Source organism: Dermacentor silvarum, chromosome 11 (genome assembly GCF_013339745.2).
Source record: "Dermacentor silvarum isolate Dsil-2018 chromosome 11, BIME_Dsil_1.4, whole genome shotgun sequence".
Lineage (NCBI taxonomy): Eukaryota > Metazoa > Arthropoda > Arachnida > Ixodida > Ixodidae > Dermacentor > Dermacentor silvarum.
Genome location: NC_051164.1, coordinates 31838303 through 31866205, shown reverse-complemented (window position 1 = coordinate 31866205; position 27903 = coordinate 31838303). Strand labels below are relative to the sequence as shown.

Below are 27903 nucleotides of genomic sequence, written 5' to 3'. Positions count from 1 at the left end.
ACAGAAATGTTGAAGGCTTCTCTGCTAAACGTCAATAATGTCTTCACCCACCCTAACAACGACATGTGCCTGCGCAGAAACGTCGAATATACAATTGAACTCACCGACCGGAAACCCGTTAGGATGCAGGGCTACAGCACAAGTGATGCCAATAGCAGGTTCATACGGCAAGAGACACAAGAGTGGATTAGAAAAGGTATCATCCGCTCATCAAGGCCTGCCTATGCCTCGCCAGTAATTGTTGTTGACCAACCGCACCACGAGACTACACCAAAATGATTGTGTGTGGACTACCGATTTTTAAACGCAAAAGACAGTGAAGCGAGCCTACCCCATGCCAAAAATCAACACACTCATTCGAGAAGTGGCAGGATCGCGGTATCTGTCAAAGCTTGATGTTACGAAAGCCTTCTTCTACATACCACTGCGTGAAGAAGAAATTTCTAAAGCCGCTTTCGTTACAGAAGATGGACACTTCGAACCACTACAAATGCTGTTTGGACTATGCACGGCTCCCACAACAATGCAGAGTATCATGAATGAAGGTCTTCGAGATCTCATTGACAACGGCCACGTGATTGTCTACACAGACGATGTGTGCGCCTTCACAGACACCATTGAGGAACACATCGAAAGGCTTGACAAGGTACTGAAGGCTCTTCATGACCTAGGACTGCGTGTTGTCTACAGCAAGTGTATGTTTGCAGAAAAACGGATACCATTCCTTGGGCTCTTGATAAGACAAGAATGGGTGGCGATCAATCTACAGCGCATTCCAGGGATAACGAACTTTACGGTGCCAGAAACAAAAAGCGAGGTGAGATCCTTCTTTGGATTTGCGCCACATTACCGCAAGTACATGAGACTTCGCAAAAAATGCTCGACCATTGACACTTATTACGAAGAAAGATGCAATTGTTCAGTGGGCACCTGAATGCCAAGATGGCATGCACACACTCAAGGAACGACTAACCAAAGCACCTATCCTGGCGACTTTCAATCCAAGTCAACCGACACAAGTACATGCCGACGCTTCCCACACAGTGCTTGGAGCAGTGCTTACCCAAACACACGGCGACACCACACAAGTAGTCGAATTTGAAAGCAAGAAAGTCGCCGAGAGTGAGACCCACAAGCGCGCGACACAACTTGAGGCAATCGCAGCTCACTGGGACATAACGGAACGTTTCCATTCTTACCTCCAAGGACTAGAACACTTCGAGCTCATTAGGGACAACTGGGCTGTAGCACACATTATGTCGAAAAGGAACCCCAACAGACGATTTGCACGCATGGTTTTAGACCTATCCCCATATCATTTCACTGTGCGTCACACATCTGGAAAGACAAATACGGTGGCAGACGCACTATCAAGAATGGTCAATGCAGTGTTTGTGCTGAAGCCAAATGATTCCCGCCTTCGCGAAGACTAGCGCAAAGATGCAGAGCTGGTCGCCATTATTGCAGACATCGAGACTCCCGGTCAAGCAGGAGGCCAAAGAAAAGCTGGGAAAAGTTACCAGACCATCAAGGACATAATAATGCACAGTACAACCCAACACGACAAGGCGATACAACGTGTTCTGGTGCCCAAATCACTTCCATTCGCTGTATTACGATGTCACCAATGTCTAAAGGCACAATGTCACAAGTCCAAGCTGTCCAAACGTTATTACTGGCATAATATGGACCACGACATTGCATAATATGTGCGAGAATGCCGCACGTGTCAACAGCACAACCATGAAACGGGGGTACAAACAGGAACGCTCAACCCGAGGGAAGTACCACGAACACCCTTCCATACAGTGGCCATCGACCACGTAGGGCCAATCAACACAGCCGACGAGGTCGACAAATTGAGTGAATACCTTGCCAAAACAACGTCTCAATTCAACACACAGTTCCATGCTGAACTCAAGAATTCACCTTTTCAACAGTTAATTATACGCCTCGAAGGATAATCGACAACCAACTAGAAGTAGACACCCAAGAGCCCCAAGAAGACATTGACAAGGACAGGCAAGAAGCGTTTGACAACATAACAGTCTACCTAAGTAGCATTAAGGCTAAGCACAGCCGAAAGCACCCGCCAACACCCTATGATGTAGGCGATCAAGTATGGTACGAGACTTCGACAAAAGCTGGGAAGTTTGATCCTTGGTATGAGGGACCATATACGATAACTCAACGTACAGTATTTCCAGAACGAATAACAACCGCACAGAAACAAGGTTGGCTACCGCAACGCAATTGAAGTGCTTCCATGAGAAAATACAGGACACAACTTCACAACTGCAAGACGACACCACCCAAATTACTCAAGCCCCAAAGGCTGCCCATGACTGGCCCAGACAAAGAAAGCCACCACGTTGGCTCGAAGATTTCGTGACAGATTAGCGTAATGCGAGGACGCATTATTTAGGAGCCTGGGCGTGTAAGTGAGGAGGAGGAAGGAGGAGGAAATAAACTTTATTGAAGACAAGGGGAGGGGGAGGGGGGAGCCGAGGTCAGGCAGAGGGGGCTAGAGTGGCGTCCGGCTGGCCGCGACCTTCACCACCCAGTCCGCCAGCCCGGCTTGGGTTTGAGGGTTAGTAGATTTTAGTACGGAGTCCCACGCCTCCTGTGACGGAGCATGCCGCAGCAGATTTCTTGGGGGAGGATTATTCCTGCAACCCATATAATATGATTCTGATCAGCTTGATCTGTGTCGCAATATTTACATTTTGAATTACAGTCGCCTTTGGATAGATAAGATAGAATTGTGGGGGACATGACAGTACATGTTTGCGCCCTGCGGAGATCCGTGGCTTGCTTTCTACTAAGGGAACAATCCGGTGGTGGATATATCCGCCGGTCCTCCCTGTACGCGGTGACAATTTCATTGTAGCTGTGACTGGGTGTCGTTCCGCCTGGTAGCGGTCCCGGACATGTCTCCACCGCCCGGTTAATTAATTCTCGGGCAGCACGGTGGGCCATTTCATTCCCGCCATTCCCAGAGTGGGCCGGCATCCAGATAAGCGTAACCTTGCCAGCCGGTTCGCTCAGTATTTCGGAGGCTCGTGGGCCTACCGACCCTTGCATGTACCTTCTAATAGCTGACATGCAGTCCGATATTATGAAGGTGTATCGCGATGCTGCTATACCAAGTGCAATTGCGGCTTCCTCGGCTTCGTGAATGGAGCCTGCGCTTATTTTACGTGAGCTCACTGTCTGGCCTTCGTTGTTGACTCCTGCAATTGTGAACGTGTGAGCGCTCTCCTGTGCAGCGTCCACGTACATAGCTGGCTTGCTGCTAAGGTGGTGGCCGAGTGCCTCGGCCCGAGCTTTCCTCCTGCCTACATTGTTTTCTCCCATGTTTTTGGGAAGGGGGGGAGATGATAATTTTATTCCTAATGCTGTTGGGAATACGAATTCGATCCGTTATGCTGGCAACGGGGCGGAGATTCATGGCTTCTAGAATTTTGTGTCCTTGAGCAGAACATGAGAGGCACCACAGTTGAGCAGCCTTATGTGCTTCAATTATTTCTTCTATAGTGTTATGCACTCCGAGGTCTAGGAGACGCAGGCTGCTGGTGCCTTTAGGGATTCCCAATGCCGTTTTGTAGACGGTCCTGATCATGGTATTGAGTATTTTCAAGTCAGATTTTCGGAGGTAGAGATATGGGCACGTGTAGGCCAGCCTTCCAATGAAGAAGGCTTGGACTAGTCTGCATGCCTCATTTTCATTCACTCCCTGATTCTGATTTGTCATCCTTCTGAGCATATTACTGAGCTGTTGGACTGTAGTTCGTAGCTTGCTTAAGGTCACTGAATTCTGGGCCTTTTCTTGGATGTACAAACCGAGTACTGGAATGGTTGGTACGATTGGCACCTGTGCGCCGTTGATTCGAATTTTATACTTGTCTATGGCGTTAGGGAGCTTCCTGCACATTAAGAAGAGTTCCGACTTTGCCGGAGAGCACTCGAGCCCGTTCTTACGAGCATGTCGTTGGACTTCATCTGCATCCCTCTGCAGCGCTTCCACCACCTCATCTCGATGCGTCCATATAGTCACGTCATCCGCATAGATAGCGTGTCTTATGTGCGGGATTGCCGATACTTTTCTTGCAAGTGGGTACATTGCAACGTTAAATAGAAAGGGAGAAAGGACAGCCCCTTGAGGGGTACCGCGAGTCCCTATGGAGATCTTGTCGCTGCAGGCAGTGCTAAAATGAAGAGTTGCGGTTCGGACGCGCAGGAAAGCCTTGATATAGGTGTGGGTTCTGTCGCCAACCCCTAGAGCTGAGAGACCCTCGAGAATAGCTCGATGCGCCACATTATCAAAGGCTTTCTTAATGTCGAGTCCCAGAATTGTCCTCGTTACTACAGGGATCCCTGGATCTAAAATATCTCTCTGCAGTTGCCATAAAATATCCTGGGCTGAGACGTTGGGGCGGAATCCGACCATGGTCGGGGGAAAGAGCTGCTTCGTCTCCGTGAACTCGACAAGTCGACTTAAGACCACATGATCCATCGCTTTTCCCAGGCATGATGTGATTGAAATAGGGCGATGGTTTTCTAATTTAAGAGGTTTGCTGGGCTTCCGGTATAAAGATTACTTTTGCGTCTTTCCATTCAGGAGGAATGGAACCATCGTGCCAATAATCATTAAACAGTTTGGTGATGGCGTCAATAGAAACTCCATCCAAATTGCGGAGCATTTTATTGGTTACTCTATCGTTGCCTGCCGCCGATGTGGAGCGTAGGCTGGCCAGGGCCGCACGAACCTCTGCTGCAGTAAAATCTTGATCCAGATCGGCAATGGGAGCACCTTTATACGGTTCATAAGAGTCACTATCGACTTTGGTGTTTAGGTATGTGGAGCAGAGAAGGTCCATCATTGGCTTTTCCCCACCTGGAAAGGAGTGTACGATCTTAAGCATTTTCTCCTGAGAGGCGCCCTTCGATTGGTCTGGATCGAGTAGGTGTTTTAGCAATTTCCATGGGTTTTTGCTACCCAGCTGTCCATTAATCCTATCACAGATTTGATACCACTGCGATGAACTAAGGAGTGTCGAGTAGTCCTGAATCTCTTGGTCGAGTCCCGCCAGACGAAGTTTAAGCTGATGGTTATGCTTGTTCTTCAACCATTCTGCTTGTAGCGTTTGCTGTTGTTCCCAGAGGTTAATTAACTTTGAGTCCGGTTTAGGGCCGTTTTCCTCGAAAGGAATCTCCGTTGTATGTTTATCGGCATCCCCTATCAGTTCCCTGACCCATCGACCTAGGTCCGTGATGCTAGACGGGGCTTTTCTATTACGTTCGAATCTGAAGAGATCCCACTTTGTGTGTTTCGTGACGAATTTCCTCTTTTTGGGGTACCCTTTGGCCGGGATGTCAATGGTGAGCATGTAGTGGTCACTGCCGAGGTTTAGCTCTGTATTAGACCATCTAGCACCGTCCGCATTTTTGACAAAGCAGAGATCTGGCGTGATATTCCGGGAGATGCTATTGCCGATGCGAGTGGGTTGTTCCGAATCGGTGATGAGTGAGAACTCGTATCTGTTGGCGGCATTCATAATCGTGAGGCCCTTTCTGCAGTTACGATCATATCCCCACGCCATATGCGCAGCGTTTAGATCTCCCAGGACGACTATTTGCGACTTTCCTGCCTCCCTACAAATCTTCCTCAGGAGGGTGACGAAGGGAATAGATTTGTCTTTTGGTGGACTATATGTATTCAGGATAATCACAGGGAGTTGTTGCTTGCTCTTAGGGAGTAGCCGTACGCACGTATAGTGAAGGTTAGGAAGTTCCAAATCCACCTGCTCAGCCGCTATGTTACGCTGAATTGCAACGGCCGTACGGGGTTTTCTCTGCTCTGATGATACCTCATTATAGGTGGCATATCCTGTCAATTCAACCAGGGTCTCCGTCTCTTGGAGTGCAATCACGTCAATTTTGGGCCATTTCGTTCCCGCCATTCCCAGAGTGGGCCGGCATCCAGATAAGCGTAACCTTGCCAGCCGGTTCGCTCAGTATTTCGGAAGCTCGTGGGCCTACCGACCCTTGCATGTAACTTCTAATAGCTGACATGCAGTCCGATACTATGAAGCTGTATCGCGATGCTGCTATACCAAGTGCAATTGCGGCTTCCTCGGCTTCGTGAATGGAGCCTGCGCTTATTTTACGTGAGCTCACTGTCTGGCCTTCGTTGTTGACTACTGCAATTGTGAACGTGTGAGCGCTCTCCTGTGCAGCGTCCACGTATATAGCTGGCTTGCTGCTATATACGGCAGCGGACGACTGGACCTCCTTGCTTGATTGGCCTGTTTGTGTTGCGGATGATTGTTTAGCTATCAACACGATGCAAGTTTCAAAGCCTTTTTGCATGTTTCCTGCATGACCTGCATGCGATTATCAACCTCCTGTACGAAATTATTAAGCAATTCCTCAAGTTTATCCATACGTTTGGTGAGACTGGTAGGACCGGGGGGGGGGGGGGGGGGTCGGGGGCTGCCATTGAGGTAGGCTCTACTAACTTCCTCTTGGGGTTTCTCCCTTCAACAACCTCCATATCCTGGGAGTCACCCTTCCCAACGCAAGCCAAGATCTCTCGCGTGGCGGGCGTGGTAGTTGTAACTTTAGTGTGTTCGGATTTTAGAAATTTAATTTGTTCATTAGTTGCTGCAAGTTTATGATTTGTTATAGCGAGTTGCTTTTTGAGATTACGGATCTCTGCGGCAAGCTCCCTCACCTGTGTGTCCTCTGGTCTTCTTCCTCTTTCGGCCTCCTTCGGTGTTGACGGCTGCCTCAGCACTGATTTTCCTGGTTCCTGGTCTTTCTGTGTCATCGAGGCAGGTCGTTGTTTATTGTCACCACGGGGCCTGCTATTGCTGCGGTGTCTACTGCCACTACGGTGGTGCGCGCTGTTGGTGCGCGCCTCCGATGCTCCCTGGTTGATGTTACGGGTGACGGGACGGCTGCGACACAGACCATCCCTGTATGCTGTGCTCCCATCCTCAGTATTTTATACTTCCACGAAGGGCGTCTCTGTTGGTTCTTTCCCTTTGCTTGTAGCCTCGGTGTTTCTAGTTGTGGTTTTTCCCTGGAATTGCTCATAAAAGCGGTACCTACAGGTGCGAGCCCCGGTTGGATGGCCTCCGTGGCGCACGATGCAACGGGCCCAGCATGTGCCAGGTGTGCCTGGGGGAGGCGTTTCATGTTCCTCAAATCCACATCTCCGGCATCGCGCCCTTCTTGGGAGAGGGTGTACGTCCATGCGATGCCCTGTCTTCCGACAGTTGAAGCAGGCTTCTACTCTTTCTCTGAAGGGGTAGACGTAGTGTGTGTCTCCAAAGTAGCGGACGTAAGCTGGCAGTGTGGCTTCGGCTACGGCGATGAGTACGTGTCTGGATGAACCCAGTCTCCTGGCTCCGGCCAGTTTAAGCCCCGGATTGCGTTTTTGCAGCTCCTTGTATATCTTGGCGTCCCCTTCGCCAGACCACGCGTGGTAGAACACCCCCCGCGTTGAGTTATCCGGTGCCGGTACGCAGGTTAGCATACGGTAATCTTGTCCGTCAAATTTGAGGCTGTTGATGTCCTTGTAGGCCTCCGCTCTAGCTAACGACGGCGTGCTGATGATGACAGTATTATTGATGCGGTGCACCCTTATCTGGTCGTTCTTCAGAACGTCTTCTGCGTCGGCGTCTATTGCGGCGCAAACGGCTTGGAGGACGGCAGCCGAGCCGCAATCTCGCATATTTATAGCTCCCTGTGGGCGTATAACAACCTTAAGATGCTCCTTACGCAACTTTGGGAGGGGTCTATGTCTTGGCAGCGTTGGCTTCCGCGCTCAATAGCGGGGTGGCTTCTTCGCGGTCTCCTCCGGGGAGGCTCCTTCAGTGCAGTTCGCAGATGGGATGGCTGCTGAGGTATTCCGCCTAGAAAATTTACTCTGCGCTTCAAACGCCGTCCAGCTGCCATCATTTAACTCGTCTTCGGTAATGGCATCTCCCTCGACCATGATCTCCATCACGTGGGGCTTGAGCATCGTCGGGCGACGCGACCGCTTCAGCTCTGGAGCCAGACGCCGTCGGCGTTAGGCCTAGCGTTGCAGCTCAGCCACTGTGACTTCGGGGGCGCACAGGATGAAGAAAATTCGGACTTGCCCGCCAAGAAGCTATCCTCGGTGGTCCGGATGTCCTTCCGATGGCGTCCAGCAGTTTCGGAGACACGATGTGACAAAAATCCAAAGAATCAGGGATCAACTTTCGGAGCCGATCCACCGATGCCAACATGCTCCAGGCCCTCGCGGGTTAGGGACCGCATCAACTACGGTAGACTAGCGCCACCTGGCATCAAGGAGCCCATTTAATCCTGGCTTGGGAAAGCGGACACGAGGGGGCGCAGGGGAATTCGGGAGGATCGATCGCGCCGAGCCGAAGCACATGGAATTGCTAAGCTTGCAAAGTTCTAGTTTTTCATTATAATAAATAACCTTTTCTTCCAACTGAAGCGTGTCATCGTCATCACACACAGTTGACACTTTCCAAGAATTCGCGACTTCGCTTCACGCTTGGCTCCAACCTGCGCGCTCGGCGCTTGGCACGACGAGTGGCTCCGCAACCAAATTCTGCAAGCACTCGCGTCAACAAAAATACGTGAGACACTTCTCTACGAGGGACTGTCGTTGACGCTGAAAAAAGCGGAAGAAATTGGGCGAAGCGTTAAACAAGTTCACAAGGAACTTACAAGTTTTTACCGGGTCTACAGCACATGGCGTTTCTTCTCCGCGGCAAGATGGCGTCGCCAACTATCCCCTTCCTCGTCCGGGTGCTCAAGAGGGCGGTCCGCGCCAAGCTTCTTCTTAGACCAGACGAGTACAAGATGGCATCCGACGACATGGCGGTAAGCCGCGATCTGGAGAAGCCGACCAACATGGCCGTCGGCAAGAATTTTTCAAGCCTAGTCAAGACACCTCTTTCCATTGCTACCGGTGTGAATCAAGGCAGCACATAGCGTCCGATCCAGGCTGTCCAGCTAAGCACGTTACCTGCTGCGCATGCCAAAAATGGGACATTATGCTACCGTTTGCCGTTCGCGCAACCAAACGCATCGTGCGTCTCCAGCCAGAGTTCAGCTCATATCTTCTTTTGATGAAACAGATTTGGCAGGTACAGTTCCTTCAGTGCTGACGATACAAGCACCAAATGTCCGCCCGGAAACAATTTTCGCTGTAGTGAAGCGTTGGAACTCTGTAGTGGGTCGTTCGCTCCAGCGCCTTGAAGTGGGTCTCCCTCGCCAGTACCTTCTACCGGGTCGTTTCCTTCGGCTCTCGAGCGCCGCTCGTGCTGAGACTCCGTGCTGCGCTTTTTGGACAGTCGCCCTTGCGCTGCTTCGAGTGCCATCCAATAAACATCCTTATCAATTGGTGGAGAGTGCTGTACCCTCAAAACCGCTCCGAAGCCTCTTCGATGCCCCTGGAGCTTCGATCCCGTGCACTACCATCTGCCATGCCACAAGACGCCTCCCAGCAAACGCGTCCTCCCGCACCACCCGCATGCGCCGGTGTCCCTCGTCAACGCGATCCACCTATCTTCACTGGCGCGGAACGCACCGACGTGGAGGACTGGCTCGCTATCTACGAGCGCGTGAGCGTACCCAACAAATGGGACGAGGTAGGAAAATTGAGAAACTTGGTATTTTACCTGGCGGGAGTAGCAAGTCTGTGGTACACCAACCACGAGTCCGATTTCCCGACCTGGTCCGCTTTCAAGACTGCAATTATCGACGTGTTTGGCCGCCCTGCTGTTCGTAAGCTACAAGTAGAACAGCGTTTGCGCGAACGCGCTCAGCAGGCAGGGGAATCTTTCACCAGTTACATAGAGGACCATCCTTGACTTGTGCAAGAAAACCAACGCGACCATGTCCGAGTTGGATAAGATCAAGAATGTCATGAAGGGCATCGACGACGACGCCTTCACCATGCTCCTCGCCAAAAATCCTCGCACGGTGGCAGAGCTAATAACGCTGTGCCAGAGTTATGAGGAGCTATGCAGGCAGCGGTCGTCGACCCGTCGGCCGCCAGCACAGGACGCAGATCTCGCTGGCTTGTCAGCCGTTTCTGACTACACCACCTTGCTGGCAGAAATGAAGACATTTGTGCGCGAAGAAATTGCGCGCCAGCTCTCTCTGCTGCCCTTTGCCCACCCGCAGCATGTGGAACAGCCATCAACCACACTCCCGCCTCCCATCCGCCGAGTGATTGAACAGTAAATCGCCGAAGTCATGCCCGAATGTCACCAGCGCCCTCCGGCACCGGCGCCACTTAGCTACGCTCAAGTTGTCGCTAGACCGGCCCAAGCCATCTCTGCGGCTGCCCCGTTTAGTTACGCCGAAGCCGTCGCTGGACCACCGTCGTTCGAAGCGGCTGTACCGCCTACGTATGCCGATGTCACTAGGCTCCGTCTGCAGCCCACCATGCAGCCATATCAGCAGCCGCTACGTCCACCGCGTCCTGAGCCATGGGTGGGACCCTCTCCGGCAAACCGTTGGCTCACTTCCGACAACCGTCCCATATGCTTTGCGTGCGGTTACGCCGGCCACGTTGCACGTTTTTGCAATCGCGTGCAGCCGCCTAGAGTCGCATCACCCGTAATGAGCCAGTCCAGGCGCCCTAATTACGAACCACCACCGCCTGGGTCACCGACGTTCCGCCCAGCTCCATCTACCCGCCGTTCACCGTCTCCACGACGTCGCTCATTGTCGCCGATGCGGCCACGTCAGGTCGCACGAGATCGGGAAAACTAGACGTCGCAGTCCACGAGGCAAGGGCTGCGACACTATCGAACTGTGAAAGCCTTCAGCAGAGACCTTCGAGCATAATATACGTGTTTGTAGACGGTGTTCGCGCATCTGCCCTTATTGATACTGGAGCCGCCGTATCCGTTATGGACGCCACACTTAGCCGTTTCCTCCGAAAAGTGACGACGCAACTTTCGGGGCTATCCCTTCGTACGGCTAGCGCCCAAAGTATTCACCCAACAGCAGTATGCACAGCTCGCGTAGTCATTCAGGACGCCATGTATGCCGTCGAATTCATCATCATTCCTGCTTGCTCGCACGACATCATCCTGGGATGGGATTTTCTCTCCCGCCACAACGCCGTCATTCATTGCACACCCGCCGAAATAGAACTCTCGCCGTTCTCAGAGATAACGCCGGCTAACAGACCATCGCTTTCGAAGAAGATACTCGTCACAGACGATACCCAAGTGCCTCCGAACGCGTCAGCGGCTCTGTCAGTGTGCTGCGATTGTCTCTGTGACACCATTGCACTCCTTTCACCATCTGATCGCGTTCGCACTAGGAAAGGATTGTTGGTCCCCTTTGCGACAGTGCATCGCACTCACGGTGCCAGTGCTATTTTTGTTACCAATCCATCCCCCTATACTGTCACATTGCTGCGAGGGGAATGTCTCGGCAGAGTGGAACCCCTCGAGGACGCACAAATTGTGGACGCATCCGATGACACGCACTGGCCCAGCTCCTGTACGCTCAGTGCTGTTTCGAAGTCGGATTCGTCGCCCGAAGATGTATTTGGCTCCTCCATCGATGAAAACCTTACGCCAGTCCAGCGTTCACAGCTTCTGTGCCTGATGGAATAATTTCGCCCATCTTTCGATGTCGCGCAGACTTCCTTGGGCCGCACGTCCACTGTCGCGCATGGCATCGACACTGGCTCCCAACCGCCACTGCGGCAACGTCCATATCGCCTATCTCCTGCAGAGCGTCGTGTCATTAACGAGCATGTCGACGACATGCTTCGACGGGATGTTATTCGACCATCAAACAGTCCCTGGGCATCTCCGGTCGTTCTTGTTGCGAAGAAGGACGGTTCCGTACGGTTCTGTGTGGACTACCGACGGCTCAACAAGATAACCCGCAAGGACGTCTAGCCGCTGCTACAAATAGACGACGTGATTGACAGCCTCCAAGGAGCTGAATTCTTTTCATCGCTCGATTTGCGCTCAGGGTACTGGCAAGTCCCTATCGCTGAGGACGCTCGACCGAAGACGGCCTTCGTCACGCCCGACGGCTTGTACGAATTCAACGTCATGCCGTTCGGACTGTGTAATGCGCCCGCGACCTTCGAGCGCATGATGGATACCGTCTTGCCCAACCTAAAGTGGCACACGTGCTTGTGCTACCTCGACGACGTCGTCGTTTTCGCGCCGGACTTCTCCACGCATCTTCAACGTCTCCGGCATGTTTTTACGCGTTTGAGCAACGCCGGCCTACAGTTGAATCTAAAGAAGTGCCGATTTGCAGCACGGTAGCTGACAATACTGGGCTACGTCGTGTCCAAGGATGGAATTCTCCCAGATCCTGCCAAGCTTCGGGCCGTAGCCGAGTTCCCCAGACCTACGTCCGTCAAAGAACTGCGCAGTTTCGTAGGACTGTGTTCCTACTTTCGACGTTTCATTCGAAACTTCGCCACTATTATATCGCCACTGACGAAGCTCCTTGGCTGTAAAGGGCCCCTCGACTCGTGGTCGTCAGTGTGCGAGGACGCTTTCGCAAAGCTCCGTCGTTTGTTGACGTCTCCGCCCATACTACGCCACTACGACCCTACGGCCCCTACAGAGGTGCACACGGACGCCAACGGTGTTGGCCTTGGCGCTGTCCTTGCGCAGCGCAAGCCAGGGTTCCTTGAATATGTCGTGGCGTATGCAAGTCGTACGCTTACTAAAGCCGAGGCCAACTACACCGTCTCCGAAAAAGAATGCCTGGCGATCGTCTGGGCCCTTACGAAGTTTCGCCCTTAATTGTATGGCCGCCCGTTCGATGTCGTTACTGACCACCATGCACTATGCTGGCTGTCGTCGTTGAAGGATCCCTCAGGCCGTCTCGCCCGTTAGGCACTTCGTCTGCAGGACTACGACATCCGCGTGCTCTACCGCAACGGACGCCAACATGCCGACGCCGACGCCCTCTCGCGCTCCCCCTTACCCGACGACAACGCCCGCTGCTCAGGAACTCAGCTGGCCGTTTCTTCCATCGACCTTCACACCATCGCTACAGAGGAGCGCAAGGACCAATGGATTGTCTCGCTGATAGACTTGCTCACTGATCCGTCGGCAACAGCACCCACTCGCGCATTGCGTCGTCAAGCCCACCATTTCGCCGTTCGCGACGAGCTCCTTCACCGACGCAATTACAGCGCCGACGGCCGCCAGTGGTTACTGGTAGTACCCCGCAGTCTCCGTTCTAAAATATGCGAATCGTTCCACTCTGATCCACAGTGTGCACACTCTGGGGTATACAAAACTTGCCACCGAATTCGACAGCGGTACTTTTGGCGGGGAATGTACCGGTACGTGCAGAAATTTGTTCGCTCCTGCCTCGATTGTCAGCGCCGGAAATCTTCGCCGCACCTCTCGCCAGCAGGTCTACAACCTTTGCCATGTCCTAATCGGCCGTTTGGGCGCGTTGGCATCGATTTATACGGTCCTCTTCCTCTGACGTCGGCTGGTAACCGCTGGGCCATCGTCGCTGTTGACCATCTCACGCGATACGCCGAAACTGCCGCCCTTCCAGCGGCTACAGCACGAGATGTTGCCTCTTTCCTGCTTCACCCATTCATACTGCGTCACGGTCCACCCCTGGAGCTACTCAGCGATCGAGGCCGTGTCTTCTTGTCGGAAGTCGTCGAAGCCATTCTCAAAGAGTGTCACGTCGTTCACCGCAAAACTACTGCTTACCACCCACAGACAAACGGTCTCACAGAGCGATTTAACCACACGCTCGGCGACATGCTCTCAATGTACATCGCTGCCGACCACACCAATTGGGATGCCATTCTGCCCTTCGTCACCTACGCCTACAATACCGCCCCTCAGAGTACTACTGGCTTCTCACCGTTCTTCTTACTGTATGGCCGCTACCCGTCGCACACGATTGACACGATCCTTCCGTACAAGCCAGAGACGTCTGAGTATACCCCTATATCTGCCACAGCTAGACATGCTGAAGAGTGTCGCGACCTGGCCCGGACCTTTACTACAAATGAACAAGAGCGGCAGAAGAGCATTCGCGGCGACACAGCACTTCTGCGCCCACGTTTTTTCCTGGGGCGCTCGTCTGGCTCTCAGTCCCTACCACCGCAACTGGACTCTCTTCGAAACTGCTGCCCAAATACGAAGGCCCCTACCGTGTCGTCGAACGCACGTCCCCAGTAAATTACCTCATCGAACCCGTTGAACCGTCTTCGGACATGCGCCGTCGAGGGCGCGACACCGTCAATGTGGAGCGCCTCAAGATATACCATGACCCACTCATGGTGACAACCTGTTAAGTCGCCGGGCGGCTCCCTTTTTACACCCGGGGTAATTGTAGTGAAGCGTTGGAACTCTGTAGTGGGTCGTTCGCTCCAGCGCCTTGAAGTGGGTCTCCCTCGCCAGTGCCTTCTAGTGGGTCGTTTCCTTCGGCTCTCGAGCGCCGCTCGTGCTGAGAGTCCGTGCTGCGCTTTTTGGACAGTCGCCCTTGCGCTGCTTCGAGTGCCATCCAATAAACATCCTTATCATCGCCAAAGTTCTGATTGGGAATACTTCAATCAAGCTTCTTGTGGATACCGGAGCTACTGTCTCGCTGATGAACAGCGCTACCTGTGAAGAACATTTCAAGGTCTTCCCATTATCTGCTTCAAGTCTGCGACTCAAGAACTATTCACATCAAGAAATTTTGAGTTCAGGGCATTTTTTCGCGGTTGTGACATATATACTGCAACAATTCTGCAATCGTGACATTTCACGTCACTGATAAAGGCACTTCTCTTTCGGGCCTAGACGCGATACAAGCCTTGGGCATAGACATTCATGGATGTTCCTTTCGTGTCAACATGTAACCGAAACGCCGGTTGTTCCGGAAGTCAAGTCTTCGTCTCTACTGTAAAACGCTACAGCGGAATTTACTCATCTGTTTTTAGATCAGCTAGGACTTGTAAAAGGCTTCATCCATGACATTCGTCTTCAACCTTCTGTTCATCCAGTTTCAGCGAAACTGCGTCCGCTACCTCTTGTTCTCTGTGAGCAAGTCTCCACCGAACTGCATCGTCTCGAATCAGCTGATAGCATCGAACGAGTGTCAGCATCCGAGTGGATCTCTCCGCTCGTCGTGGTTCGAAAAAAGGACAATACCATTCGACTGTGCGTCGATCTTCGAGAATTGTCGTCAACGCCTTTCTTGTTCCTAGGACTGATGAACTTTTGCGTCGACTGGCAGCTGCTACTGTGTTCAGTAAGTTGGACTTGCAGTGCGCTTATCATCAGCTTCTATTGTCCGAGAAAAGCCGTGAACTTGTCACGTTTATTTCTCATTAGCGTCTTTTTCGCTTTAAGTGAGTGTGTTTCGGTTTGGCATCTGCGCCATCCGCTTTTCAGCAGATCATCTCATCTGTGTTAAAAGACTGTCCAGGTACATTGTTACCTTGATGATGTACTTGTTTGGCGTCATACGTAACATGACCACGATAGAAACTTGCGAAATGTTCTTTCTAGAAAAAGCAATGCAGGCATGTAGTTGTACCACAAGTGTGTATTCAGTATTCCTTAATTAACTTTCCTTGGCCATACAATTTCCACACAAGGCATTTTGCCGATGGAAGATACAATCAAGGCTGTTGTAGAGAGGCTCCAGAGCCTATTGACAAGAAGGATTTGCACTCACTTTTGGGCCTTACGGGATATTATGCAAAATTTCTTCCTCAGTATGCTGACATTGTCGAGCCTCTAAGAAAACTTCTAAGGCAAGGACAAGCTTTTTGTCTGGGACCAAGACACTGAATACAGCTTTCAGTCCATCAAGGAAGTATTTGCCTCGCGTTCAGTACTGCGTATATTTCAACCACATTTACCGATTGTTGTTACTGTTGATGCTTCTGACGTTGGTTTGGGAGCCATCCTGCTGCAGAAAGGCGGAAATCAGTGTTTTACAATGGCTTTTGCATCTCGTACATTACCTTCCGCAGAATGGCGGTACTCCGTAGGGGAACGTGAAGCATTAGCTTGCCTCTTTGCTTGTGAACATTCGCATGTTTGCTTATGTCCGCCCCCAGAAGGCGCCATATGGACTTCAGGAGGGGTTGACTAAGCTTGAGCGTGCAGCTCCTCACGGATGATGGAGCAAATCGGAGCACGTAGCTCGCTATCGTTGGACGCCTTGAAATCAGATGTGCCAGGGTGTAAGTGGATCATTTTAAGCTCATCGAGCCGCTGACACGTACTGATGATATCTGCGACGGTAGTGGGCTTCAGCCCTACAGGAGCATTGATTGCCAGAGTCCCAATACCCCGGAGCAGGCGGCGTACACGGTCACTATGCCATCGAGGTGTTCACACGGCGGGAGAGGACGAGGACGTCTTCTAGGCACGAAGTGTACCACTCGCCAGAGTGCTGAACACGCTGAGCAAGCTTCTTCTTGGCGATATCTTAGCGGACATAAGAGCTCCCGAAAGTCTGGCGTAGGTGGTGTGTAAACGTGCTCCAGTTGAAGAAATCGAGCTCGTGGTTGTGAAACCAAGTTTTTGCGACGCTAGCGCGATAGAAGGCGACGTGCCTCAGTTTTTCAGATTTGTCCCATTGGTTAAAGTCACTCACGCACAAGTATTGCTTCAATTAGTCTTCAACGTCGTCACCGTGAAGTCCAGCAAACACCGGTGGATCTATTTGAGGGGTGGTGACTGTCCAAGAAGGGGTTGCCGCCGGAGCAGGCCGCCGGAGCAGGCAAGGTGGATGTCGCGGTATGGTGCTTCTTTATGTCGGACTTCTTAAACTAAACACGATTGTGCATTCAAGCCCAGTTCCCCGCCTTTGCAACCTCCGCAGTAGTTCTGAATGTTCACAGAAATTCGGCAAAATACTTATTTTACAGTCCCAAAATGCCGTATGTGGCACCCATCTGTTTGCGAGAACTACGTTATCATCGTAGAACTACGTTCGCAACGCAACTCAATTTCGCGAGATCACGTGTCCTTTGTCTCGACGCCTTTGTAACGGCGGTGCAAGTCTGGCCACGAATCCTCGCCCATGGCACCGGCCAAAGAACTACAGAAAGGTGTTCGCCTCAACAAACCGGCAGACCATGGCCATCGTGGGTGTCGATCACGATTTTTTATTAAGTATGTGGCTATCACCACTTAAAGAGATATGGAAACAGCGTCACTTAAAATAAAGCGTTAGCTAGTGAGCATCTATCTAAATACATTGGACAGATAAACCTTGTTTCCTGGCAACCACTTCATTAATTTTCATGAGGCATTTTGAATTGCAAGTAAGTTGAAAGTCTAGTAATGCTAGGAAGGGTATTTTCTATTTGTGTCCTAAATTTTAACTACAACTTTGCAAAATGTGAAAACGTTCAAAAACATTTAGTTGCAAGCTTACAACATTGCCACAGAGCTATGAGAAACGATATGAAAATTTTGTAAACTAGACCTAATAGTGCATCTAAAGCACATAAAATTGATGTTTAATTAGCCAGTCTGAATATACCTCTAAATTGAGGGAATATTTTAAAAACACTCTTATTCATTCTAACACTTTTACGTAAGCTGCAAGGTATTATATCCTATTTGTTCACATAAAATGCTCCAGCAGATGCAGTTTACAAAAGTGAGATATCCTTTTTGGGCGTACAATTACAGATTTGTCAACCTGGGGCTTCTACTTTTTAGACAGTTACCAATTTTCGGCAATTTCTTTAAAAAAACAGCAGACAGCAGAGGAGGTAGCTTGCACTAGTGGCGCACACAGCGGAGTTGATCGGTTCCTAGCTGGTCCTGGTTATACGAAGTCATGCTAAGTTATACCAAGTAATACAAAGTGATGCTAAGTTAACCGAAGTGTATAAGCGTTTCCTTGTGGTCCGTGGCATCGGGGAACGCCTCGCGAAGCACTTGCAGTCCTAGCACACGTAGGGGAAGTGGGGCGAAAGCTATGCAGAGTGTACGGGCGGCGCGCAGCAGACTACACGCCGGGGTGATGTCACGGCGCATGCGCAGTAGCGCGCATCTGGTGGCAGCTCGGCCTTGCCGCCACCAGAGGCGCCTGCTGCAGTCATGGACACCGCGAGCGTTCGGCGCTAATGCGGGGAAACGGAGAAGCGCGGATGGCGTCGGCAGCTTCTCTGCGCGTTGCCTCTTTGGTGCTGCTACAATTTCTTCCCTCTCTCTCGCTATCATTTTCTCTTTTTCTATCCTGAGCATAGCGCGCGACGCGCGCACTCTCTCTCGCTCTCATTTTATATTTCTCTCTTTCCGAGCATAGCGCGCGACGCTCCGCGAGGTGGTTAATAATCAACGCAGTGGCAGGCGGCACAAATTACGGCCGGCTTAAACAGCTCCGCTGTTAACTCTGGTGTTAAAAAACAACATTTTATATCAACATTCTGTCTCATATGGGTGCCATAATTCAACTTTCGCTCTTAAATGCAGCGCATTCAAACAGATGCAGTGGTTTCTCGCAAAAGCATTCCCGCCTTCTATGTTATCTTGAGTAGGAAAATCGGAGTTGGCCTCGAGTTGAGGCGTCTTTTAGTTATAAAATGTACGTTTCGTCTAATGCTGTGCTCCGCACGACTCTCAACTCGCAGCATGGACGAATGCGAGTTTTCTTGCGACCGACTCACCATCATGGTCAGCGGACAAATGATGTGCCTGGGCACGCTGCAGCACCTGCGCGAAAAGTTCGGTCAGGGCTACCGACTCGAGTTCTTTTTCAAACCCTCTGTCACTTTCGACGAAGCCAAGTTCAAGCATTCTGTGGAGAAGCAGTTTCCCGGGATTCAACTCAAGGGCGCCCAGAAGGTACAACGGTTATATTAATGCGTTACAATTCTTATGGTACTTTGTGCACTTTCGGTGGCTGTGCATACATCTGTGTGTGTTTGTATCCCTGTATCTATACATATTTGCATTATGTAACCAACCGTTCTCCCACTTACCTGGGTCACTAGATAGTCACTGGCCGAATGGGTAGCGCATCGGTCTGGTGTGCTGATGTAACAGGGTTGGAAACCAACCTTCATTCCATCTTGAGCCACTGAGTATGTAGCAATGTGTGCATACGTACATCTCTTGAACGAATCTCTTTCACTCCGACAAGGGCCACTGTGGACGCGGCACTGGGTAGGTACCGCTATTCGAAGAAACCTTTTAAGCCTACTTGGCGGAACGTCGCCAGGCCACCACAGATTGCGGGTGCATGTCGCGTCGGCTCAGCAGTTTTCATATGATTATTGGTGGAAAATCGCAATCTTGCGCAGAGCATCCAATAATAATGGAGAGTGCCAAGGACCCCAAGGATACTATTCGCTACGAGGCGGGCGCATTTTTCGGCCGTCAATCGTTCTCTTTCTCCCGCTACGCGTAGCGGGAGAGCTAAGCCGTTTCTCTTCGAGAGTTTTCGCTGGTGTCATAATGGAGCTCATGAGCGTGGCAGGCAAGGAAATGCCACCGGAGGAGTTTGGAAAAGAATGAGGCCGGTGTGAAGTTAGAAGAGGCGCGAAGAAGCGATGCAGTGGTGAGGCCGGATTGGCGGGAAACAAGCAGCCTGTAAGAACGTTCGTAGAGCAAGCAGCAAGAAAAAAATGGAAGAAAGAACGCAAGTTACGACATCATAGCAAGTAGGATGCCTAATCAACCACAAGAAGATTACAGAGTGATCATGCGTCCACGTGGCAGACTTAACGTATCAGACTACTCATGTGGATCGCATTTACTGCTGCCTGCGCAACGCTACCGGGGTCGGTCCGGAGACAGCGCAGGAAAACAGTATATGTATAAACAGCAAGCAAAGCAAAGTGGTGCTCAGCACGCTATCCGAGGACCGGGCCAGGAGGAATAGCGAATATGTATGAACAGCAAGCAAAACAAAGAGGTGCTCAACACGCTATCCGAGGACCGGGAGAGGAAATATGCGGCTATCAATAAGCTCTGCTTTGTAGAACAAAAATTTGAAGTGAGCGCTTACAGAGCAGCTCCTGATAACACATCCAAAGGTCTCACCAGAGAAATATCCAAGGAGGAGAGTCCAGAGGACATAGGTACGAGTCTGGTAACGCCGCGCAAACATAGGGCCTTTCACGTGAAGAGAATGGGTAACACAGGCAACGTGATCGTTTTATTTGAAGGTTTCCACGTTTCAAGATATGTGAGAAATGGAGCGATGCTTATATGATGCTCCTTGTATATTAAGCAGATCGACATATGCTACGGATGTTGAAGAACAGGGCACAGAGCTGACGTGTGCGCCAACCACGAAAACAAGATTTGCCGCGGGTACGGGTTCAGGAATCCGCAGCAGGACCACAACTGTGAAGCGGAGTACCAACTCTGCGGCAAAGACCACCTCACGGGTGACAAGAAGTGCAAGGCAAGATACAAGATGCCGTACCTGGTCATTAGGCGCCGCTGGGAGCGACGGAGGAGGGAAGCGGCCAAAGAGGAAGAGTTGTACTACCACAACAACAAAGAAGCCATAGGGAGCAACAACAACCATAACCATAAGAAGGCAGCGAGCAAGCAGCCATCAATCGACGAAAAAATAAACAGGAACAACTATGAGCACGACCCTGGAAGAGACCGGTCCGGTTCCTTCCCGAGACTCTCCGGGGAGACAGGCCGCGGACGCGGCCTGCCTCCAGGATCCGGGCCAGATCATGGACCAGATCAAGGTGGAGGCCGAGACATGGTTCGAGCACTTCTTGTGAGGGAGACGGGAGCAAAGCACAGGTGAGCTGGTCAAGCGCGGTCTCCGGTACTACTGATCAATCGCCTCAAACCAAGGGGTCCGCTCTAGAACAGGAAATGACACTGATTAGAAACATGTTAGAACAGATTACGCGGGAGAATGCAGCGCTTAACGAAGAGATCAAGCAGCTTAGGGCAGAAAGCACGAAGGTACAGCAACAAAGAAAGCATAGCAACACACCCTCCGCCAGTAGGACGCCGACGCCTAGTCGAGCTACAATACCCGTTCCTACACAAGCGAACGGGGAAGCACAACCACACAAAAGGAGTGCACAAGAAACATTTGAGGAAAACAGCGACTTTTAGGGGCGAAGTTCCTTAAGGCGTGGGTCTGTACATCCTCTGTGTGTAGCCACCTCTCGTTTAGTTCTTGGAGTGTTCACTAGATGGCGCTGTTGGCGCGCGCTCGGAGTCGCCGGATGGACAAGGCTGCAGAGCGGCGAGCGCGCAAGGCGGCGGCAGCGCGCGCTCGCAGACAGAATCCTGGCGACGTACGCTAGGGAGAGCGTTGTAATAAAATCCGTTCGCTGTTGGCGCGCGCTCGGACGTCGCCGGATGGGCAGGGCTGCAGAGCGGCGAGCGCGCAAGGCGGTGGCAGCGCGCGCTCGCAGACAGAATCCCGATGTGCGAGCCCGCGAGGCAGAAGCGCTCCGTGAAGCTGCGCGACGCCGCCGCCAAGATACTGCCGTACGTGAAAGAGAGGCCGAAGCGGCACGGCTGCGGCGTGAACAGGATCTGCAGAACGTCAGAGAACGGGAAGCGGCGAGAAAGCGCGCGTATCGGCAGGCAGACCCCGATGCAGTGAGAGCTCGTGAGGCATCTGCAAAACGCATCAGGCGAGCTCAGCCCGAAGGTGCCGACGCGCGGTTTAAGAGAGACTTTCTAGACGTTTCGTTCGGCCATAGTTGTGGTGTGTGCGACAGATTGTGGTTCTCAAACAGTCTAGTCACAATATCTTCCATCAAGAACGACCAGGCTCGCGCCAATGCCATTGCCGTTCTCCAGCGCTGTTGATGATGTAGTGTGCGAACTTTCACTGAAGAGTCACGGTTTTACCGATGATTTCCGCTCAGGAGCTTCGCCCCACTCATCATCATTCACCCCGTGTATATGCTGTGATTTTTTTTTAATCAGCGAGCTAGGTTATGAGAGCTTTCAAAGAAATCTTTGGTGGGCTACAGCAACAAATCACAAACATGTATGTAGAGATTCGATGGATTAGAGAATAGAGTAGCGGCACTACAAAGCACACAAACGGATATTCAGCCAGCAGGCGCGGCACCGGTTAAAAGCGAACCGTATAGCGGACCGACTGCGGTCGAAAATAGCAAGGTCACCGGGGAAGATCAGATAAATCAACATGGCGCCGCGGAACCAATACGCGATTTGACAATGGAACTGCCGCGGGTATCGTCGCAAGCGAGGAAGCCTGCAGCAGTTCATTAAAAGCAAGAGACACCAGATATCATCGCCCCGCAGGAGACCTGGGGGATGGCAGCATTATCGGGGTATAAATGTTACAGTGCTTCCGGCGAGAAGGTGACCGTCACGACGCTGGTACATGGAAACCTCGCGACTGTGGAGCACGATACCGGAATGCGTACCACGTCCTTATTGAATTGACTGACTCCCTCCCGCAAAGAAGTGGGAAGTATATTTATTCTTAACATATACAGTTCATCCCGATACAAGCCGAAATTTGACCCATTCTTCCGTAAAGCGTTGAGCGTAGCTGACAAACAGGCGCTAGTCGTGGTCGGCGATTTCAACGCGCCACATGCGGCTTGGGGATACAGCATAGAAGATATAAGGACCGAGGCCTATGTGTAGACGCTCAGAATGAAGGACCAACACTCATAACTGACGCTCAGGCACCCAACAGAATAGGAAACTGTAAACAACGTCAAATTCGAGACATCGAATGCAAGCGACAACGGCGGACTGCAGGGATACCGTGAGTGACGTCGCTCTTCTCCGTCGCAGCCGAACTTGTGTGTAACCTACTTCAAAGAACCCTCGCGATTCACCCAGTGATAAACACCAGGGCCGCACGTTTCAGCTGCGCTGGTTAACCGTGTTGACGGAGTGAAAGTTTTCCGCAGATGGCTCGTTGGCGCACTTCGGTTTGCGCACGCGCTCGTGCTCGGCACGCGCTCGTGCTCGGCACGCGCTCGTGCGTCAAACGAGTCAACACAACTTTCGCTTGCACCCTTCTTCACTGTAGTGGAAGGGCGGTGAATTTTTTTAACAGAATTGTTAAGCATTTGAAAATTGTTCACTTTTTCTTGCTATTTCTTCGACATTTGTTTCTAGTTCCTTCCTCGGGCCGAGAAGAGATTCACACTTTTGTCGGCGTCATCCAACCACTTTTAGATGCGAAGCAGCTTATGGTCGGGGCTATGTCACTCCCTCCCTCCCTCCGCCGTGCGGCGTCCACACCCCTACTGCGCTTGCGCATCCTCCTCCCCCTCCTCTCCTCTCCTTATCTCTACTCCTGTCCCCTCGGCATTCCTACTGTCCTCTCCGACGCTCCTCTCCGCGCGCGATAATGCGAAGCAGCTTAGGTTAGAGGTGCGACGGTAGGCGCTGCATACTCCGTTGGGGGGCGCCGCAACGCGCAGAACTGTTGTCGACGCCGTCAGCGTTTTATCCGCGTTCGCACCGAACGCGCGTGGCGTTGGTGACTGTTGCCGGTGCCTCTGGGGGCGGCTCGGAGGTTTTCGATGAGATCAGCCATTACTCGTCGAGCAGCGCCGGAAATCTTACCTACGCAGCGCCGCGATGAGTGCCACGGACAGCGCCAGCGTCAACGCCAGTGTCAGCGCCGTGGTCGACCCCATGGCTGCTTCGCACACTACTCAGGGTTCCCCTACGGGAAGATGGTGTAATTTTTTAACCTCTGCCATACCCTCTAGAATAGCCTGCTGCCCATGTGAAGTGACCACGTAATCCAAAGCAGAGCAACCGAGCAAAGAACGTTTATTGCGGGTATCGCGTGCAATATATAGCACACAGCAAGAAAGAGGGGAAGGGACAAAATAGAGAACGAGGGTAGAAAGCGACTACATCAGGTGCCCAGATTCATAGGCACGCGCGGTGCATGGCGATATAACACCATGTATCAGCGTTTGAAGCATTTCAGCAGCGGAAGGACCCAGATTCAATTCCACTTCACCACAAAGTAACAATTTGCGCTCATTGTAACACTCGTATGCTAAGGCCAGCAATGTCAGTGGACACGGCACAAGACACCTTTCACAGCTGAGGTATGAGTATACACAAATATCCTGGAACAAGAATGCAGGACGCCTAGTTTGCACTCCGCTTCTTGCGTTCTCGCCTTGCCTTCTACAGAATCCATTTTTAAGCGGTTGTTTTATATGTACGGGACTGGCGGATTTCACGCCAATGCTTTATCTAGCACATGTCGCTAACCGGTGGTTCCGCAACCACGAGACAACTTTTGTGACATCAACTGAATTTAAGACTGCCTTTGTGGAAGTATATGGCCGACCGGCCGCGAGGAAGCTTCACGCCGCACAATGTACATCACTAATTTATTAAAGTTCCTTGATAAACAAAGCACACTCCACGATTTGAAACGGCAGGAACATATTTAAAATACATGAAAAGAAAGCAATGGTCTACTCGCTGGAATAAAGAAGTCGTCCAGAGTGAAATGTTTCGAACAAAACCTTTTTCCCAACGGTGAAGTTTCTTACCCACGTCGCATCTCGTTGCGCGTCGCCAGCTACTTTCGGGAAACGGTGAAGTGATGAAATGCTGTCTTTCCACCGCGATGGCACGCATACTGGTACACAGCGAAATTCTATCGACATTCGTTGTCTGTGTTTTTTTTTTTTTCGTGCTTGCGCACGGTATCATCAGCACGTTTTGAGAACCACCAGGCAACGTTGGAGCGCAGTCGGTAAGGTGAGAACCTACGGCTGAACCTACATTGGTTGGTTGTCGGCGCGACCTCCAGCGGGCGAGAATTTAGTTGCAGTCAAGAATAGGCGCGGCAAACAAAAGTTCCCGCCCGCGACACTAGCGCCGATTGGTCTCCTAGCGAACAGATTCCAACGTAGCTGGTCGCCTCTTTTCCCGTCGGAGCAATCGCGTGCCCTTTTGTATTGGAGCGCTCGCTACCGGCGCTTGGGTTTAGACTTCAGGTAGCGCGGTCTCATCATCCCTTAAACTTGGTACACGATCATTTTGTATCCCTCAAAGCCACAACACTAGCCTGTGAAACTGCTTATTCGGAAAATTTCACAGACGAGGCAAGCGCCACGCTATACACATTAAAATCACGCATTCTTCTGTGCGAGTTCCGTTTTTTATACATGTCTCGTGGTACATCGGGTAGCCTTTACGTGCACAGCGATAAAGTTTAGTAATATTTGTATGTACAGACGCGTTCACTCAGTGTTGGCCCCTTTCGCGAAGCGCGCTGTAGAACTAGCTGAGGCACTGACAACTGGCCAGAATGCGTTGTCCAATGTTGATGAAAATGAAATGAGCATGATTTGAAGTGATAGAATCCAGCACGCGGCTCGCCATTTGAACAGGAATTATAATTTTAAATTGACAAAGAAAGCTTCAAAAACCAGTAAGTTGTGTGGCCTGGCAGTGAAGGTTTGGTCTTTCCATTGCAGTATATGAGGTTCCTGAACGTAAGTCGGTTGTTATTCAGTATAGCATACTGATTACTTAAAATGGCCGTTCGTATATTATTAGGCATTCGCACTAACTCTCTGCGTATTACTAAGTAAAAGAAGTGCACTCTAATGAGCGACGCTGCCCTCGCTAACGAGTGCAGCCACAGAGTGCGCGGAACTGATCAGTGCATCGCGGCGACCATGAGGATGCGAGTTTGCGAGTTTGTATTCGCAGTCCTGTGCTCTCCGTGAGATCCAAAACCTCATCAATAAATTGTGCCGCGAATAGGTGCCAGCACTGCAACTGACATAGTACAACTAGCATATCCTACCACTTAGCTCGGCTTGGCGACAAAAAAGAATTATCCTGGCGCATGCAGCCAGGAAAAGCCTAGCCTTCGAGATCAGTTTGTATTACTCGGAGGAAACCGTCGATGGTGCGTAGACCAAAGATGACACTGTTCAATTACGTCACGTACTATACAGCACGCATCGACCAGTGCTCCTCTTTCATGAAGCAGCATTATCATCTAAACGAAGCATCATATATCATAAGACAATATCCCTACAGCTCGCCTCTTCCTCATCTCATGCTGATCTCAATAAGCACTTGGTTGTTGCAACCGCGCTTCCCCGTTTCACGATTTCACAGTTTCTCACCATTATACCAAACACACCTGGCCAGCATACGAGGACGAAATAGCACGTGATTAGCACCAAAAGCTTACGCATCATTTAGATGACTCCCACAGGAGATTTCTTTAACATTGTGCGCGGTCCTGCTGATGATGATCATAAAAATTTATTGGCATCGCGTTTGAAACGGGGTGTTGACAATTTGTCAACTAGCCTCCGTGATTTATTCATGTACGCAATGCTTTTTTTTTTCACTCCATCAATTTTGTAATATCTCTACTTAATCATGTTTTTCCTTCCTAAAAACTTCTCTATCTACCTCGTACCGGTACGTATGCATGTAGCGGATGCAGTGGTATCAATCTCTCCCTTGGTTTTTTTTTTTTTCCCACCAATACTGAGAACGTCGCTTCCTTAGCTTGATTGCTTACGGGTTAATCCTTCCGTTCACTTTAAATCTAAGCGCTCCTGGTGAGTGTGCGTTACCTACGGGTCTCACTGGGTGAATCTCTTCTCACTCCATTGGGATGTGCATATTGGTCTCCGTATTTTGGCACCAGCATACGCACGCTTCATCTTAGTGAGGAAAGTTGCTCCGGTATGTTTTTTGTCCTTAGGAAACCAGCTGGAGCCCCAAATAGCAAGGCACTGCCCTTTGTGTTAGAGTTCACATTTTCCTTTCTTATTGACCCTTTTCGTGGAGATCCCGTGGGCGCTGCCATGTTTGATCACGCGGTGACGTGTCCATTGCTTGCCTCAACTGCCTCCGTTGCCTCCTTGTTTACAATGGAAGTGTATGACGCCGGCGCAGCTTAGAAAACCTCTGTTTCGGGAGATAACGTAGACGGTGACTGGGTGGACGACACGAACCTTTGATCACAGCTTCAGAGAACATGCAAAAGCGCTTTCGCAGCTGATTAAGCTATGTCCAAACGGCGCGAGCAGCGTATAGGGTGTTTGTTCTAATAGCGGGGCCAAATATGTATTCCAAGCTATCCAAACATTCCACTCATGAATTGAATCAGGATTAGTGTGTTTTAGCTCTTTGTTCTTTACTTGGCAAATATTTTGAAGCAGCGGCTTGTCAGTTTCTGACTCAGTAAAGTACCTCGGTGCGGCCACTATGATTATTTTCGCCCTAATCGATCGCGGGTGTGCTCAGTTCCGATAGATTTGTTCTTGCTGCACAAAAGGCTTGAAACGTAGCTGTTTTGTACATTGTAATACCTTGTAGCAAATATATATTACCGCTAGTAACTCGCTTACTCTTGTGGACCATCACGAAACCATTCGTCGACCATTCGTGCGCCATCGGTGTAGTCCGTCATTTATTGTGCGTATATAGTGCACATATATTCAAGTGTGCACCCATTCACTTATTCTTGATACGTCGGCGATAGAGCGGGCGTAAGTTTTCCTGCCATTTGGGATAGATGTGTAAGATAAGGTGCACGAAACTTACTATGACAGGAAGCGGCACTACCCTCTTTGTCATTGTTTAACGAGTGGTACTCACTCTTGCCGACGTTCCGGGGCTGCAGCCCTTTCTGTGAAGGTTGGCGATACAATGTTGGCAGATGAGCAAATTCTTGTATCCTTGAGGAAAGCCGTACATCTCGAAGTGCTGGTAGCACGTTCGGACAGTTGCAGCAGCGGCCTGCGAACTTAGCGACACAGATTCATTCCATTCCTCAACATGCCAGTCACTATTTTTGCAGCCAACTGGTGCACGCGTCTTCAATCCACATGATTCAATCTAGCATGATTGGAGCACAGTGTGTTAGCGAAAACTCAGTTGCATTTCCGACAGCTGATCGCAC

At 50.9% G+C, this 27903-nt stretch overlaps 1 protein-coding gene across 1 annotated transcript in view; it reads left to right on the top strand.

Moving 5' to 3' along the window:
- LOC119432495 (phospholipid-transporting ATPase ABCA3) overlaps nt 1-27903 on the top strand; it is a 39282-nt gene that overhangs the window by 9528 nt on the left and 1851 nt on the right. Inside the window, exons 4-7 of the mRNA XM_037699660.2 lie at nt 18632-18845; nt 20308-20771; nt 21731-21798; nt 25445-25462. Coding sequence (XP_037555588.2) covers nt 18632-18845; nt 20308-20771; nt 21731-21798; nt 25445-25462 — 764 coding nt within the window. The remainder of the gene's footprint in view (nt 1-18631; nt 18846-20307; nt 20772-21730; nt 21799-25444; nt 25463-27903) is intronic.